This window comes from Mya arenaria, chromosome 9, assembly GCF_026914265.1.
Source record: "Mya arenaria isolate MELC-2E11 chromosome 9, ASM2691426v1".
Lineage (NCBI taxonomy): Eukaryota > Metazoa > Mollusca > Bivalvia > Myida > Myidae > Mya > Mya arenaria.
The window spans coordinates 58,031,934-58,046,931 of record NC_069130.1 but is presented as its reverse complement, the minus strand read 5'-3'; the positions used below and the strand labels follow the sequence as shown (position 1 = coordinate 58,046,931).

The 14,998-nt window shown below is 34.1% G+C and overlaps 1 protein-coding gene across 13 annotated transcripts in view; it reads left to right on the top strand.

Annotated features, from left to right (window-relative positions):
• The window catches only part of LOC128203299 (rootletin-like), a 91,386-nt gene that overhangs the window by 13,580 nt on the left and 62,808 nt on the right, over nucleotides 1-14,998 (top strand). For 7 of the 13 annotated variants that reach the window (XM_052904650.1, XM_052904645.1, XM_052904644.1 and 4 more), the window contains exons 2-3: nucleotides 11,527-11,811; nucleotides 13,095-13,136. In XM_052904650.1, coding sequence (XP_052760610.1) covers nucleotides 11,527-11,811; nucleotides 13,095-13,136 — 327 coding nt within the window. Of the gene's footprint in view, nucleotides 1-69; nucleotides 162-5,553; nucleotides 5,764-6,281; nucleotides 6,569-11,526; nucleotides 11,812-13,094; nucleotides 13,137-14,998 lie in introns of those variants that run through there. The other 6 variants (XM_052904648.1, XM_052904651.1, XM_052904653.1 and 3 more) reach the window with 4 other exon arrangements.

Below are 14,998 nucleotides of genomic sequence, written 5' to 3'. Positions count from 1 at the left end.
GATACAATCGAATTAGATTTAAATGCATGTTTTATTTCGGATCAATAATCAATAACTAAAGTCAGCAAAATTACCTTGCTGATAAGTTCCGCATGTATCGATCACTTATCACTCAAGTTTGGATTTGAGAGGAGAGAGAATACTTTATAAAGTTTAACCAGGTTTGCCTTATTTACATTCATTAATAACCATTTGACATTTAAACAAAAGGTATTATATAGTTAGATTAACACATAATATACTGCCTGCGACAGGGAGTTAGTTTGCCAAGATTTTAATTCAAGTTAATTCACTATTTGATATTGCCTTAACGTAAGGATACATGTATGCTATGGGTTAAGATGGTCTTGTAATGCGTGTATAACATAAACAAACGTGTATCATCTTAGTGTATCATCTAAGATTATCATCTTAGTTTTGCAGGTTTTTATAGAAATTGTTTGTTTTAATTATGGGGCATTTTTTAAAAAATATTATTGTACTTTATAAACTAGTGAGTTATGTGTGGTTATTTGTTTCGCATGTACACTGTTTTGTCGAACTTGAGATATCATTACCTACATAATCTATAGTCGTATAAAATATAGATTAGATTTATGTTCATATTGAGAGATTTATGGCATGTATCCATTGTTTGTGCGACAAAATATCTCATCAAATATGTACGACGCTAAATAGGCTAGATATACATGTCTTATAATAGAAGTTTGAACTATCGGTGAACACTATATCATATACATGTATAGCAATTCAAAAATAATTGTTTAAAGCTAAAAAGCGTAAAATTTAATTGCTTTAATTTGTATTGTTGTACGTTTCAATATGAATAAAACGTAAATGGCAAAAATATTTAAAATAAATATTTATGTTAAGATATCGAGTTCTTACAAACATGTATCTTCTATAATCACGAATTCCTTTATAAAAACTGTTGTATTTTTGTGTGTCTATATACCAAAACCCTGTTTGTACAGACTATGGCAAAACATTCATTTCCAGGCCCCAATATCACGAAATTACTTAAGTCATTTCTCAATTTCAACTAATTGTTCAACATAATCGCATAGTATAATTTTTTTTATATATTTTAATTTTTCAAATACAATTTGCAAATTATCTCATAGATTTTGTTGATAAAAGTATTTGGTTAAAAATCTGTAAAAATAATTCTAGAGCAAAAATTGAACATGCGTCCAATTTAGTTTTTGTCTTCTAAAAATAAGCCCATTTGGAATATTGAGCAATGAAGTTTTAAAACGAAATACACTAGATAATGCGCTTTTTTAAAAAAAATGGTAAAACATAAGTGAGTTTGAATAATACCATGCTGTTATGTGGAACAATAAGGTGAGCTATGACTTGCGTATTTTCGTAAAGTTGAGATTTAATTTACTATATACCTTTATTAGGTGAACTATATCTCTGACATTTATATTCTAGTGTAGTTTACAATTTTAACGCAGCATATATAATTCTAAGGCAGCATTTCCACAAATTGGTTTTAAAAAATTGAAAAGTAGATATATTCAAATATTTCGTACGAATTTTGGTACCAATACCCAAATTGCTATACGGGAGATGAAAGTGTTGGGTTGTGAGGTCTGATCCTCTTTTAAAACCTCCCTACAGCTTAGGAGTGGCAGGTCCGTGGTCTAGTGGTAATACCCTTGACTGTCAATCCAGGAGTCACAGGTTTGATTTTCCACCACTAAAAATACTTTAAACGTATTCCGGGAGGGGCGTTTAATGGGGGTGTCGTGTGCCAGTGCTATATACTGGTGCACGTTAAAGGACCAGGGTAGCTCTCACCAGGGTTACATTCTGTCTGTGATCTATGCTCCAAAAATCTAATATGACTCACAATATTATCGGAGCAGTCGCCGAAAGGCGCCCGAGTGAGATTATATATAAGCTTATACACCACCGTGCATTGGACTGGTGTGGGCATTTTGTTCACAAATTATATCTGACGTCTACATCGGAGCTATAACATTAACTCTTTAATCACCTATAGATCAGACGGTTCTTCTAATAGTCGTTTGGATCAACAAATTGGTTGACATTTTCAGACTCTTCATGAAGTCATTACTTTAGCCTTTAACCTTTAATCCTCACGCCTTAAAGAAAAATATTTTATTACAAATATCTATTTTCTTTGAGTTCAGACGTCCAATTTCTAACAATGAGTGGTTAAGTCCTGTCTATTAAGAAAGAGACTTGAAAGTCTTAAAGGATTTACTTTTTCCATAAAGTTCAGATTATGGTCGCCGGAGAGCATTGTCCGTATAAAATTCATCTACAAGTGTATAGGTATATATCATTTTAACCACAATGAAAAACGAAACACTTTATTGTGTAACTAACAAAATACGTACAATAGCATCATTGTGACAAAATTGATATAACTTTAACCTAATGTACCCGGTTTAAAGGTCTTTTCATATTTGTTTTTCAAAGAGGCTATGTAATACAAAAAGAGCATCATAAGAAAGTGTACATAAGTTTGTTCATTCAGTATTTCATGGCGCCTGATAAGTAAATATACATTGTGTTTAGTACGTGACATGACATTATACTGTATCCCAAAGATTAGACATTTATTTTTGTCAACCAGTATAAATCTAGAATTCTCTAAAGACCGTCTGTGTGAGATGGTTAAATTGACCTTTTTATTAGCATGGATGTGTTGTGTTTTTTTTCCACAAAAAAAGAGTAAATTGTACCCATAATAAAAAACTAGTTTGTGCAGGTACTAAAATGGTGAGTACCATATAATGCACCAGTCAATTGTAACCACGCCCCCCACGCCCCCAGGTCCGGGGGTATACCGGGGATAGCCGGGGAAATGGGCCGTGTTTTTACCTTTTACCAGGTGGCCCCGCAGTGCCGGGTGAATGCGGTGGTTTTGTCTTCGCTATAAATGTAGCGGGGCCTTACCTAGGGTCCCTGGGGTGCGGGTGCATTTGGCGGGGATTTACCATCTGTTCGACCCCGCAGGGCGGGGATTTTAGCCGGGGTTGGCTTGACCGAAAGTTAGAGTCCTCGCTATTCCCCGGACCTGGGGGCCGTGGTTAAAATTGACTGGTGCATAAAGGCAGTGTATGCATTCACCAAGAGATCCTTAGACATTGCATTCAAAACTTTCCTAGGTCGAAACGACTCCGTAATTGACCATGTAGAGTATCATGTACTGGTTAATTCCCTTTAATATATATGAGTGCTTTAACTGTCGTTCGGATATTTGTTTTCGGGAAATACACACAATTCATTATAGACTGAAACTGTTTTCGAGCATATACGAAAGAGCTGATATGGACAAATAAGATTGCTCGTTATAGCAAATATTGAATTTACAATACATGTATATGGACTTTAAGCGAAAACAATGATTAACAACTGCTACACTTTTTGATACGTACGTCTATAGCTAGTCTTGTAGACCATGCTTGCATTAAAGTGCCTTTTTCACTTATTGCCTTGTTTGTCTTGATTTTCAGCAGATTTTATAAACATTCTTTGTGCAGTAAATTACATATTGCATTTTGAAGATCAAAGGACATAAATATTCAATTGAAGAGCGAGCTTAGCATGTTTCTTCTGTGTGCATGTAGGCTCGTCGTCTTACTGTGTCTGTGAGCGGAGCTGAAGAAGTTTGAACTTGAATGTTAGTTGAAAGTGAATGTAAAAGTGATTAACAAGATCTACATACAAATAGCCACTGACTCGTTCCATTCATATTCTGTTACAAACAACAAAACTATAAAGCGTGCATTCAAATCTATAATATACATTACAACAGCCAGATATACATTACGTCAAATCTTAGTTACCATACAGACCAGCCATAAACAGTAGTATATTAATTTTGCACAGCGATGTGACCGTAACTGGACAGGGCGCTATAACCACCAAAAGAGTGTGAAGTACATTAATCCAACTTATTGACCGCGTCTTTTATTGGAACATTTGACCGGTCTGATAGTATGGCATTGTCATACCTATGGAATCACAAGAGGCCTCTATCATCAGTGACATTTTATTGCTTCTTGTATCGGAGATTATGCCAAAACTAAAATAGAACTTTCAGGTGACATATGGTCAAAAATTAAAACCCATCAGATATACTTTGAACTGATCAACATGTATGTGCATACTTGTTACTTCTAAAGATTTACTTTCACGTTAGACGAAAAATTAAACCTCGGTATAATGACACTGCTTTTCACGTTACATAAACTGAAACACATTGCTTGTGACAGAGAGGCAGACAGCCTCTGTACCACATGTAAGTTTATAGTATGATTACAAGTTCTGTGCGTCTTTAAAAACGTATTTTCTTTTAGAATGTGCATCATCGATCGGCACACAAATGTATTTATAACATATATCATACAGGTTATGAATACGCTGGGTTGCCGAGGATGAGAATGTGTTGACTAAAACTTTTTAAATGAGGAATAGTTACAATGATAACGAACTTTTATCAATATTTCAAAGAAATATATTTTTACAGCAAGAAATGAACAAATGTAATTATTAAAAAAATGAGATGTACATGATTACATTTGTTGGTGGAGATTTAAAACCAAAACTGGAATCTTCACTAAAGTTTTTAATCAACATAATGATTCTATTAGAGAATGCGCTGTAGAAAACGATAATATACGATATTCATTAACTTTTGATGTTTTGTTCTGTTCATTAAAATGAATTGAGATTGATATTGAGATTTTACTTAATAGTGTTAAGGCGCGTAGCTAGGGCCAATTAGGGATTACGCAGATCGATGTCACATATTAACCCCTTCACCCCATACCCCCTTCGTTTTTTTGTTTTTTTTAGTATGACAAAACCTCGACCTGTGAAAATTTCATCACGTAACTGCGTATTTGCGTACAGTCAGCTACACACCTGGTGTTGTGATCTAGGGGCCAGACTTCGTCCATGAACGTGTTATTCAATTTTAACTTTAAAAACAAATCTTCTTTCGTGCTATTTTTGTTTCATTCATTCTTGATATCTATCCCATATATTACTCTGATTCTTTTCTCTCTCTTTTTTTGAATTACGAGCTTATTTCAAAACCGAGCAACAATTTGTTTGTCATCGCGCTTGAGTAAAAATGATTCACGTTTCAATAAGATCATGATTACGATTCAATAAAGAACATGAATATCATTGTACATTAAGGCTTTCGATTTTAATAATTGAAATGCTATGCTAAGGCAACAATACCCTTTGCTCATTTTTCTTATCGACGAATATATCGACATGATTAATTCAGCTCTTAATATTGAAACCTGCGGTCGTATTTGAGTGTGACAACCAGATATAGAAACGCGGTAAGGTTGTGTTGCAAGACCCAACCTGTCCTGCAATGCCTGCAATGCCACAAGAGCACACAATCCACGTTTGTATTCTGTCGATGGTATAAACCATATACAAACCCTTGTTTTCCAATATTGTCCAACATGAATGGTATTTTTAGAGCTATGCACATTTTATACTGAATATCTTGTTCGATATACGAGCGGATACATACAGTGTACGTAAACTTTAAAACGGGTGTCTAGCTCTACGTATTGGGTGTTTCCGGCCTGATTTAGTGCATTGTTTTGGTGTGGACTTTTTTCTATTGATGGTGATAAGTTAGCTGCCGTGTGAGTGTGACCTTAGCTTAAGGTGGATAAGGGACAGTTTCGAAGGGCTCCAATGTCGTATAGAAATCCGGAAAGAGAGCAGCGACTTGAACGAGTGATACAGGTTAAAATTGTGTTTATACATGTATATTATTGAATCTCGAAAAATCTGTTTTGATAGCAGTTGATCTAGATTTACCTCCTATGCGAGTATGAAATTTAATTTCAAAACATTGATTTTCTTTACTGAATAAGATCTGAACATCTTTACAATTTCAAACATTAATTGTTATTATGTATACATATAATAATGAATTTGCATGCATTAGCTGGTGCCAAGTCCTTCGATAATTGATTGACAATACTTAAAATTTGTATTATTATTTTTAATAAATGAGACAGAGTAATTAATGATTGTTTTATTTTAAAATGAAAGTTCATTTAGAGACCAGTTTATGTTCTTTCTTTTACTTTATAAACAATTGCATGTATGCGATTCGCAGCCCCTAGTCAAACACTAACACGATACTGTGAATTTTCTTTTCGGTAATTTACACCACGCGGTATCCTGGCAACAGAACGGATATAAAACCGGACTCTGTTCGGAATACCTTTACTGAGGCTATGCCATTTCCGGTTAAAAACGCGGAAGTAAAACTTGCAGAAGTATTTTAATTAACCTTTTGCGATATTTATACATAAGTAGCTTACCATGCATGAACATGAGTTTCTTAAGTGATAGAAGAAACTCACCACCAGTTAAAGACCCAGGTCTTAGAAGCCCAAGCTTGGCAATTCTCAAAAATAGCTTGAAAAGAGAAGCACACAACTTGGAAATGATGGAGAGATCTTTGCGATCTCCGGAGGAAATATACCCACCAGCAAGAAAACAGTTATTTCCTCATGAGTTACTTACTGAATACGATTTGGTTGGTTACTAGTTTGATTTCATTACTATAATTTTCCGTTAATATATCACAAATGTTATCATTGTATTTGTGCATTTAGTTCGATCTTGTATGTTGAAACTCTTTTCTAAGGGAATAAACATATTGAACACCCCCCCCCCCCCCTACAATATGAAATTAGGGCGTGATATCCCAAGGAAGCCCTTATGAGAAGATTTATAAACAGAAATAAATATGTTTTACATGTATCTATTAATTATTACTCTATTATATAACTATACTATTGCGGTCCCTACTATTGTGCTGAGCAGTTTCTACTTAAAAATATTTGCAACAAATCAAGCTAAGTAGAAATCTGCATTTTGAAATTCTAACGATTTATACCGCATTTCAGCACATAGGTGGCATGTAAATGCCAATTTTATTTAAAAGGTAAACCATCTTTAAGTAAGGTTAATGGTCAGCATATCATTATAATACCCATGGTATTATCCTTGTAAGTCTATTGTTTTGAAGATTAGGAGTTTTCATTTTGCTTAAGTGATTATGAAGTCAGAACTTCAAATCAACTAATTCAAAGTTTAAAAGTTGCAATAATTATATTTTGATATTATAATGGGAAGGAACAAACACAAGGACGTAACAGACTTCACAGACACTCATCAGTGTTTGAGCCAGTATTTGAAAAGGGCGGGGTGTAAGGTCAGAAAGGGCACTTTGGATGTGCATTGAATGAGCCTTAAGTTAGTGAGCCTCATGCAAGGCCCAATGTTCAATTCATATTGCATGTGTTGTGACCGGCTCTCCCCCTTCTTTTAAGGCCTAGCAGGAGCACTGCTCATCTTGCCCACTGGCCCAGTCTAACTTAGTATAAAGTTAATTAATTTTTGCCTATTTTTGTGATTAAACTTACAGCTAAGTTTAATAAAGCGCTTAAAAATGCATGTATATTTATGATTATATGAGATAACCAGATTATGCAAAACACATCAGACAGTTAGACATTGCCAGTTGATTTTAATAGTGTTTGCCAAAAATGCAAAATACAAAGGATAGAGTAGTCAGAAGTCATTAAGGTCAAACCATTTAATAAGGCTTGCTTGCAGTTATATTAAATCCAATCCAGAATATGAGAAAGACTGAGAAGCATTTTATCAGTGTTGGGCTTGCTGGCTTATTTCTTATTTTAACCACTGTAGTAGAAAAGCTTTTAAGATGAAAGGGACCTTTCTAGCATTGAAATCAGATATCTCTTTAAAATTAAAACTTATTATTTAAGATTTGCACAGGTCTGTAAACTTGCTTCTGTAGAATATTTCAATTGTATGCCAATGTTATGTCAATAGTGACTACTTTAGATTTGATAACATTGACAGTCACACTAAATGTTCGGACATTTATTCATAATGTGCTATAGGTTAATGTTACATTGTAAGGTTATTAAATCATTAAAATAAACTACATGCACATTGCATTTCATGGATATGCAAAATAATTTTTCGACTAGACTGTAATCGTTAATCGAACATGTAAAGTTTTAATATATATATAAATTGGCCAGTGTTTCTTCCCGGATAGAAAAAGGGCATACCATATTTTCTCGACTATAAGGCGATTCGCTTATAAGACGGCCCCCTAACTTTGCCCATGAAATCTGGTGCTTTTTGTTTCGACTCGCTTATAAGACGGGGTCAATTTTTAAGCAAATCTAAAATGCTAAAATTCTTCTTAATGTGTAAAAATGTTCAAGCTCAATGGACAATTATCGACTTTCGCGGTAACTGTTTGTTTTACTCAAAGAAAATGGTGGTCAACTGTGAGCTCTCTATTTGGAGGTAGGTTAAAAATGAGTACATGGTTACGCGTTTAAGTTTGCAGGACAGGTCGTTACTTATCGGAATTGTAATAATTAATCAATAACAACATGTGTTTGTTTTAGTTTATTTTTTTATTGAAGACACCAATGAAGTTCTTCGGCAAAATATATGGCTTCAGTAACATAACTGCGAAAAGCCGAACTGAATAGGTGTTTGTTTAGCAATAATGCTTTAGGCAATATTGTCCCTTGATTGGCGACGAACATAAAGGATTCATATTCGCATTGTCATTTGTTTGCTTAATCAAATTGACAGTTAGGTACCTACATCATATTAAAATTCCAATTTATTGATTTGATATATCTGTCAAACTAATTATACTGACATGCGCCATGAGAAAAAATGGGGTGCAGATATAACGGTACACTGTGTGACGTCAGAGCATGCGCGGTGAAGAGATTTCATGTTGTTGTTTACTTAATTGCCCCATACTTCTATCAGCAGACGATATACTGGATAGACGATTACCCTATGTAAAATTTTACTGATTTTGACTTGAATCTTTTTTTAATATTTTATCGACTCGCTTATAAGACGGGCCCCCTACTTTGGGGGTAAAAATCGGGACCCAATTTCCCCGTCTTATAGTCGAGAAAATACGGTACTATTTTTTTTCTAAAAAGAACACTACCATAATGTGTCATTGTTTACATTTTCCTAAAAATGCACCCTGGCACTCTATAATTTAGTCTGGCATCTAGGAAAATAGCATATACCCATACTACTTCAACAAAAGAAACAGCAGGTTTTTAACCAGAACGTCTTCAATAGAAACAATAAATAAATATAAATGTATGATTTTATTTTAAATTTTGATTGGGGCCCTTAGACTGGGCAGAACATTTTCCAGAATGTCATGTACTTGTACAGTAGCAGTTCCTGAACTGATTTCACATTTTTTGCACATGTCTACAGTGCCCAAGCCTGCTATATGTATCCTCAAACTAATAACCATGTAAAATTCATAGAAATATATGATCTGCTAACAATCTAGTTTTGTTTTGTCCATGAAATAAAGATGCATAATTTATTAAAGACAAAAGAATAAAGACAAAAGTGAAGTCACTCATGTTTTGTGATTACATTGTTCAAAATAATTAAAGTTAATAAACCATAATTACTTATTGTTTGTATTCCAAAGTATTATTCCACGAAGAACAATATCGTTGCTTTGAAAACTTATGAGTGATGAAATTATTTCAAAAGATATAAAATTTTCCACTTCAATGGCATTATGTGGCTATAAGGACAATATTTATTTCCCAATTAAATATTTACTGAGAATCTGTCATAAAAAGGTTAAGTGCCTGAATCAGCATTTTTGTATGTTGCATATAGAACATTTTTGGCTTTTTTATTCGAACATTACATTGATTAGTCTGTATGTATCGAGTGTTCATGTATTAACCTGTGTATGTTATGATTTTTGGTGTTTGCATTTTGTGTTGGCCAATGACAAGCAAGGATTTTTTCAAACTTTCTGTTCATTAATTTTACATAGATCATCATTGATTCTGATGAATGCACCAAAAATAGTCTTGTATAGTATATTTCAGGCTATTTTTCCACCAAGGCTAACTTGTTGAACTAGTGTCATTAGTAAAATATATATACATGCTGTTTGCATTTTTGTGTGGGCTAATGACAACCTGGGATTAATCAAATTTTCTATTCAATCATTTTACGTTGATCAATTCTGACAAAAAATATAACATATACTTCATGCAAAGTTTAGTATTCTACATTCTTAGAAGTTATATATAGGAATTGATATCAATTTATGTAGCTTAATTGTAATGCTTTATTTAAGGTAGACCAAAAACGTGGTCCTGGTCGTCTTTTTCTTCTTAGTTTCCGCGTCAATTTGCAAAGTACCTTTTGAACTAGCTAATTTAATTCATGATTTATTTTTTCCAAATCTCAAGATGTCTTTTACAAAGAAGGTTGTCTGATGTGTTTTTGACACTGTTCCAAGTGTCAAACTACAATTGTGTATTGTTATAAATGAAATGTTAAAATCTGAGATCTTGAGTCAAATGGATTTCTAGCTGACCAATTTGTTTTGATATCAACAAACAGCTAGTTTGAGCTAATAAAGCTGAAATTTCACTGTTAAATTTACTCATATTGTAGTACATGTAGATAAGCTTTCTGAGTTATCACTGTATTATATGAATATCCGTAAATAATTTATACAAAAAAGACAAATCCTCACAGATAAAATAGCTATTATTATTCTATAGGGACAGCCTGGTTTTGATTTACATGTTATCAGATAGTAGTTCTAATTTTCAGGGTCATTTTGTGAAAAGATTTGGTATTGATAGTTCAACCCAGTATCATCGTCACAGATTGAAATGTGTGATTGATTGAATATAGCCTATAAGCACACCTCTCAAATTATTTATGACTCTAAATAAGATTGGTCCTGTGTTAAATGTTAAGAAGAAAAATAGATGAAATAGATGCAAATTAAAGTGGACCTCAAGTTCACAGGTTCCCTGGTATTTGTGATAATTAAAATTTAGATATGTCTTATCCTATTTCCGAGCACACTCTTTATTAAATGCAACATGAGAGTTGTCTAATGGGTCATGGACTTGTTCGCAGATTTCAGCATATCTAATGGCAGCGGGGACAACACCAAATGTTGCTTTTGTTTCTTTATTTATTTGTTGTTAGTATTGACACTCCATTAAGCATCAAAATCAAAGTCAGAAGAGCCCTCAAAAGGCTTCACGAAGTCTGTTTTACTTTTGCGGAAGGGTGCTTTTCCCTTTGACAACTATCGCTTGAATGGTTTCAGCCCTTCAGCTGCCAGGTTGTTCACATCCCTGTGGTATCGGTGTTTGCAGATCTTTCAGAGGTTTTGGGTTAGAATCCCACCAGGGGAGTCAAGAGTTTTCTTCTAGCCTCTCAAAGTTGATGGACAAGAGTACTGGTTTTTACCCAGGAAATGGACTCGAGAAACTGCCATTCTTGTAATTAAACACTGCCCTTGATTAATGGATCCTGATTTATACCCTTTTTCTTTACTGGGGTAATCTTACTGTAAATGGATAAGGATATAGTGAAGTCAATATTGCTTTTTATATTTTGCAGAAGTTGGAAGACTCGGTTCTGCGAGACAAGGACACCGAGGACTACGAGATACGAGGTGAGGGCGACAGATACGAGAAAATCCCGGCACGCATTCGGGAGATTATCACCAAGAATCTAGCAACCGATGAACGAAAGCCGCTAGCGATGTCAACGCCAACTCCACAACAACTGAAAGAGGAGAATCGACTTTTGTCCAGCGAGTTGAATCGAGTCGAGGACCTCCTCGCGGCCAGTCGAGCAGAACGAGACGAGCTGGGGATCAAGTACAATGCCCTCAGTGAGAAGGTGGGTTATAGAAAATGCTGTCGGGCTGATTTCATTTTGTGTGTAATACTATATTCAGTGCATTTCTCTTGAATATAAACTTTATTTCATAAGTATCCTATCAAAACATTTATACACCTTTTTTTTTTTTTTTTTTTGTAGTTTTAGTGACTTTGATACTCATGAAAGAATTCTTCCTACTAAACAGAAACAGTTGTCACTGATTGTGTCAGAATTTTCTAGAAGTGTTCAGTTTTGCAAATAACTTCTTAACATCTTCTATCCTTCTATGGCATGACTGAAATTGACCCGTCAGATCAAGATGGCATATTGACTCATATACCACCATCTAAGTTGTATCTGTGCTGGGTAAATCTGGCCATAAATAATTCATGCAGACTCAGCATTTTTCTTAACTCGTATTTATACATGTACAAAGCTCTTGTAAAATCCCCATCACATATTTCAGCAATGTCAATGGAGCTGGGGAAAATCCTTTAAAAAAAGTAGTTTAGACATTCTTGTTTTCAAATCTTATTTTATGTTATTTTATTTTTTAACATTAAATTTCAATTATTTTTCAAAAGAAGCTATTTCATTATTTCATAAACACTCTGGACATCAAGCTAGAGTTATATGGTCGCTGTTACCCTAACATGAACAAATGGGTATATTTATTTATTTCATCTGTTTGAACAAAATCGTACAAGAAAAAACATTAAGAAAAATCATCTGACTTTGTTTGCAGTAACAGGTTTATACCTCTAGCTTGATCCACACAATTATTCTCATGCCATATGACTGAATGAATGGGATTGAAGCTCATAGCCATTTGGCATAAACATTGGACCATCTTGCATGATCATATGTCACATTTTCTGACCATGTGCCATCTTGTTTGATCATCTGACAATCCTTTCTGACCATGTGACAATCTTTCATGAATTGATCATGTGACAATCTTTTCTGACCGTGTGGCAATCTTGCATGATCATGTGACAATCCTTTCTGACCATGTGACAATCTTGCATGAATTGATCATGTGACAATCTTTTCTGACTGTGTGGCAATCTTGCATGATCATGTGACAATATTTTCTGACCATGTGACCATCTTGCATGATCATGTGACGATGTTTTATGACCATGTGACCATCTTGCATGATCATGTGACAATCTTTTCTTACCATGTGACCATCTTGCATGATCATGTGACAATCTTTTCTTACCATGTGCCATTTTGCATGATCATGTGATCTCATGCATAACCATGTGACCATCTTTCTTGACCATTTTCATTCACAGGTTCTCTCCCTTGATGGTTCTATTGCGGCACAAAGTGAAAACGTACGATCATTTTTACATAGACGTCATTTTCACCCATTACCCATTAACTTGTCGAGGGCTTTTGTGTCAAGTAGTTATTTAATGAAAAATTCAGGAAATTAATTTTGGGGACAAAATGGTTTGATAAAGTTATGATAATTTCTCTTTATGTTCCGATATCAGCAAATTTACCTCTATATCAAATTTCAAAATGTTTTTCCAAACTTGTATTCCATTTGAAGAATAATATTTGAACACAAAAGCCCTGGAAACTCATGTGAATGTGTGGAAGTTTGTGCTAACATCACCATTTCGCTTTTTCATTGGTACCATTATACATTGTATAAACTTAAATGTTGTAGATTTGGGTACAAGGAAAGGAAAATCCATTTCCTTGTATGCTTTTCCTTGAGGTAGTTTCCCCACAAATATGCGAGTAGTTTATTAGATCATCTGGGCAACTCTTGCTGGTATACCAGTGAGTGAATTGGGAGTGGCTTATTATAAATTCTATCAGCTTTTTTTACAAGTGAAAAAAGTGGAGGTACTGTCATAGCCTTGGTACCATTGTCGGCATAGTTGTCATAGAAAAACTTGGGCGTAACTTTTAAAATCATTCAAACTTGGTACACATGTTGAAGGACCAATGTGCATGTATAGCCATGCTCATGACCCTGGTTGTTATAATCGTTCAGGGATGCCCTGGACCCTTAGTGTGTTATTGAGAGAAAAAAAAGATACGATGATGTGGCGTTTGCAATTCATGAACTTTTAGAGCAATTCATGAACTATGTTATGAAGTTTATGAACATCAGTCCGCAATTCATAAAGTGTGTATTAAGGTTACGATTTACATTTTAGTTCACAAACCAATAGTTCATAACTTAATGGTCATATGTCAGCACATTTCATTGATGGTATAGTATACAAAATTGACTTGTTTTTCTATTTGTGAACAGATGTTTAATTTATTGATTAAGAATGAATAGTAAGTTGAGAGTTATTCAATGTTTATACCCTAATGGTGAAATATTTATGTTAGAGTTGACTATATTCACAGTAAATTTGGCAAGTTTGTTGATAAGCTGTTGTAAACATCTGGGAAAAATTGAAGTGACAATACATTACATTAGGCCTTAGTACAAGCAAAACAGGTCTGTCATGGTTTAAGGTCGTCATGACGTGACAGTTGAATATATCGGATAACGGTGCCCAACGTCTGTGATAATCCTTTGAGTCATCCCTAAAATTCATCAAACTTAATTATTTTGCTTAAAATAATTTAATTTTTTTTTTGGGGGGGGAGGGGGTGACATAAATTATCCTAATTGCTGCTACAAATATGCAAAAATTCTTCATTTTTTTTAAATTTTTGATGTATTCTACCATCATTCAATATGTTGGGCTAATTTTGAAATTAATAGGACATAGATGTTGTTGAAATAAACATAAATGCAATTTAATACTTATATCTACTAGGGAAATACCTTTTTGATTATTTCTGATTGGATCATCGATTATGGTTATCCATTTTGAATGGACAATTAATTATGCAATTTGTCGGATTATCAAAAACTACTTTTAGAACATTTTTTTCCCATTTTCGATGTTCACCATTGTTTATGCAAGTCCCTGTAACTTTAAGGTTAAGGTCAACTTTACGAGTCATACATTTAGATACAGTGGCCTTAAACCAGGTGACACATTTTAAAGAGTTAGGAGTTCCTTTGGTTTGGCCTTGAATGAAGGCCTTGAATGAAACATTTTGCAAACTAAAATGCATTGTCAGTTTTATTAGCGGGTTTGCTGTGCTCCCAGCTGTAAGATACAATATCTCTGGTTTTCAGAAAATGTTGGCGTATAATTTCAATGTGCATAAATAT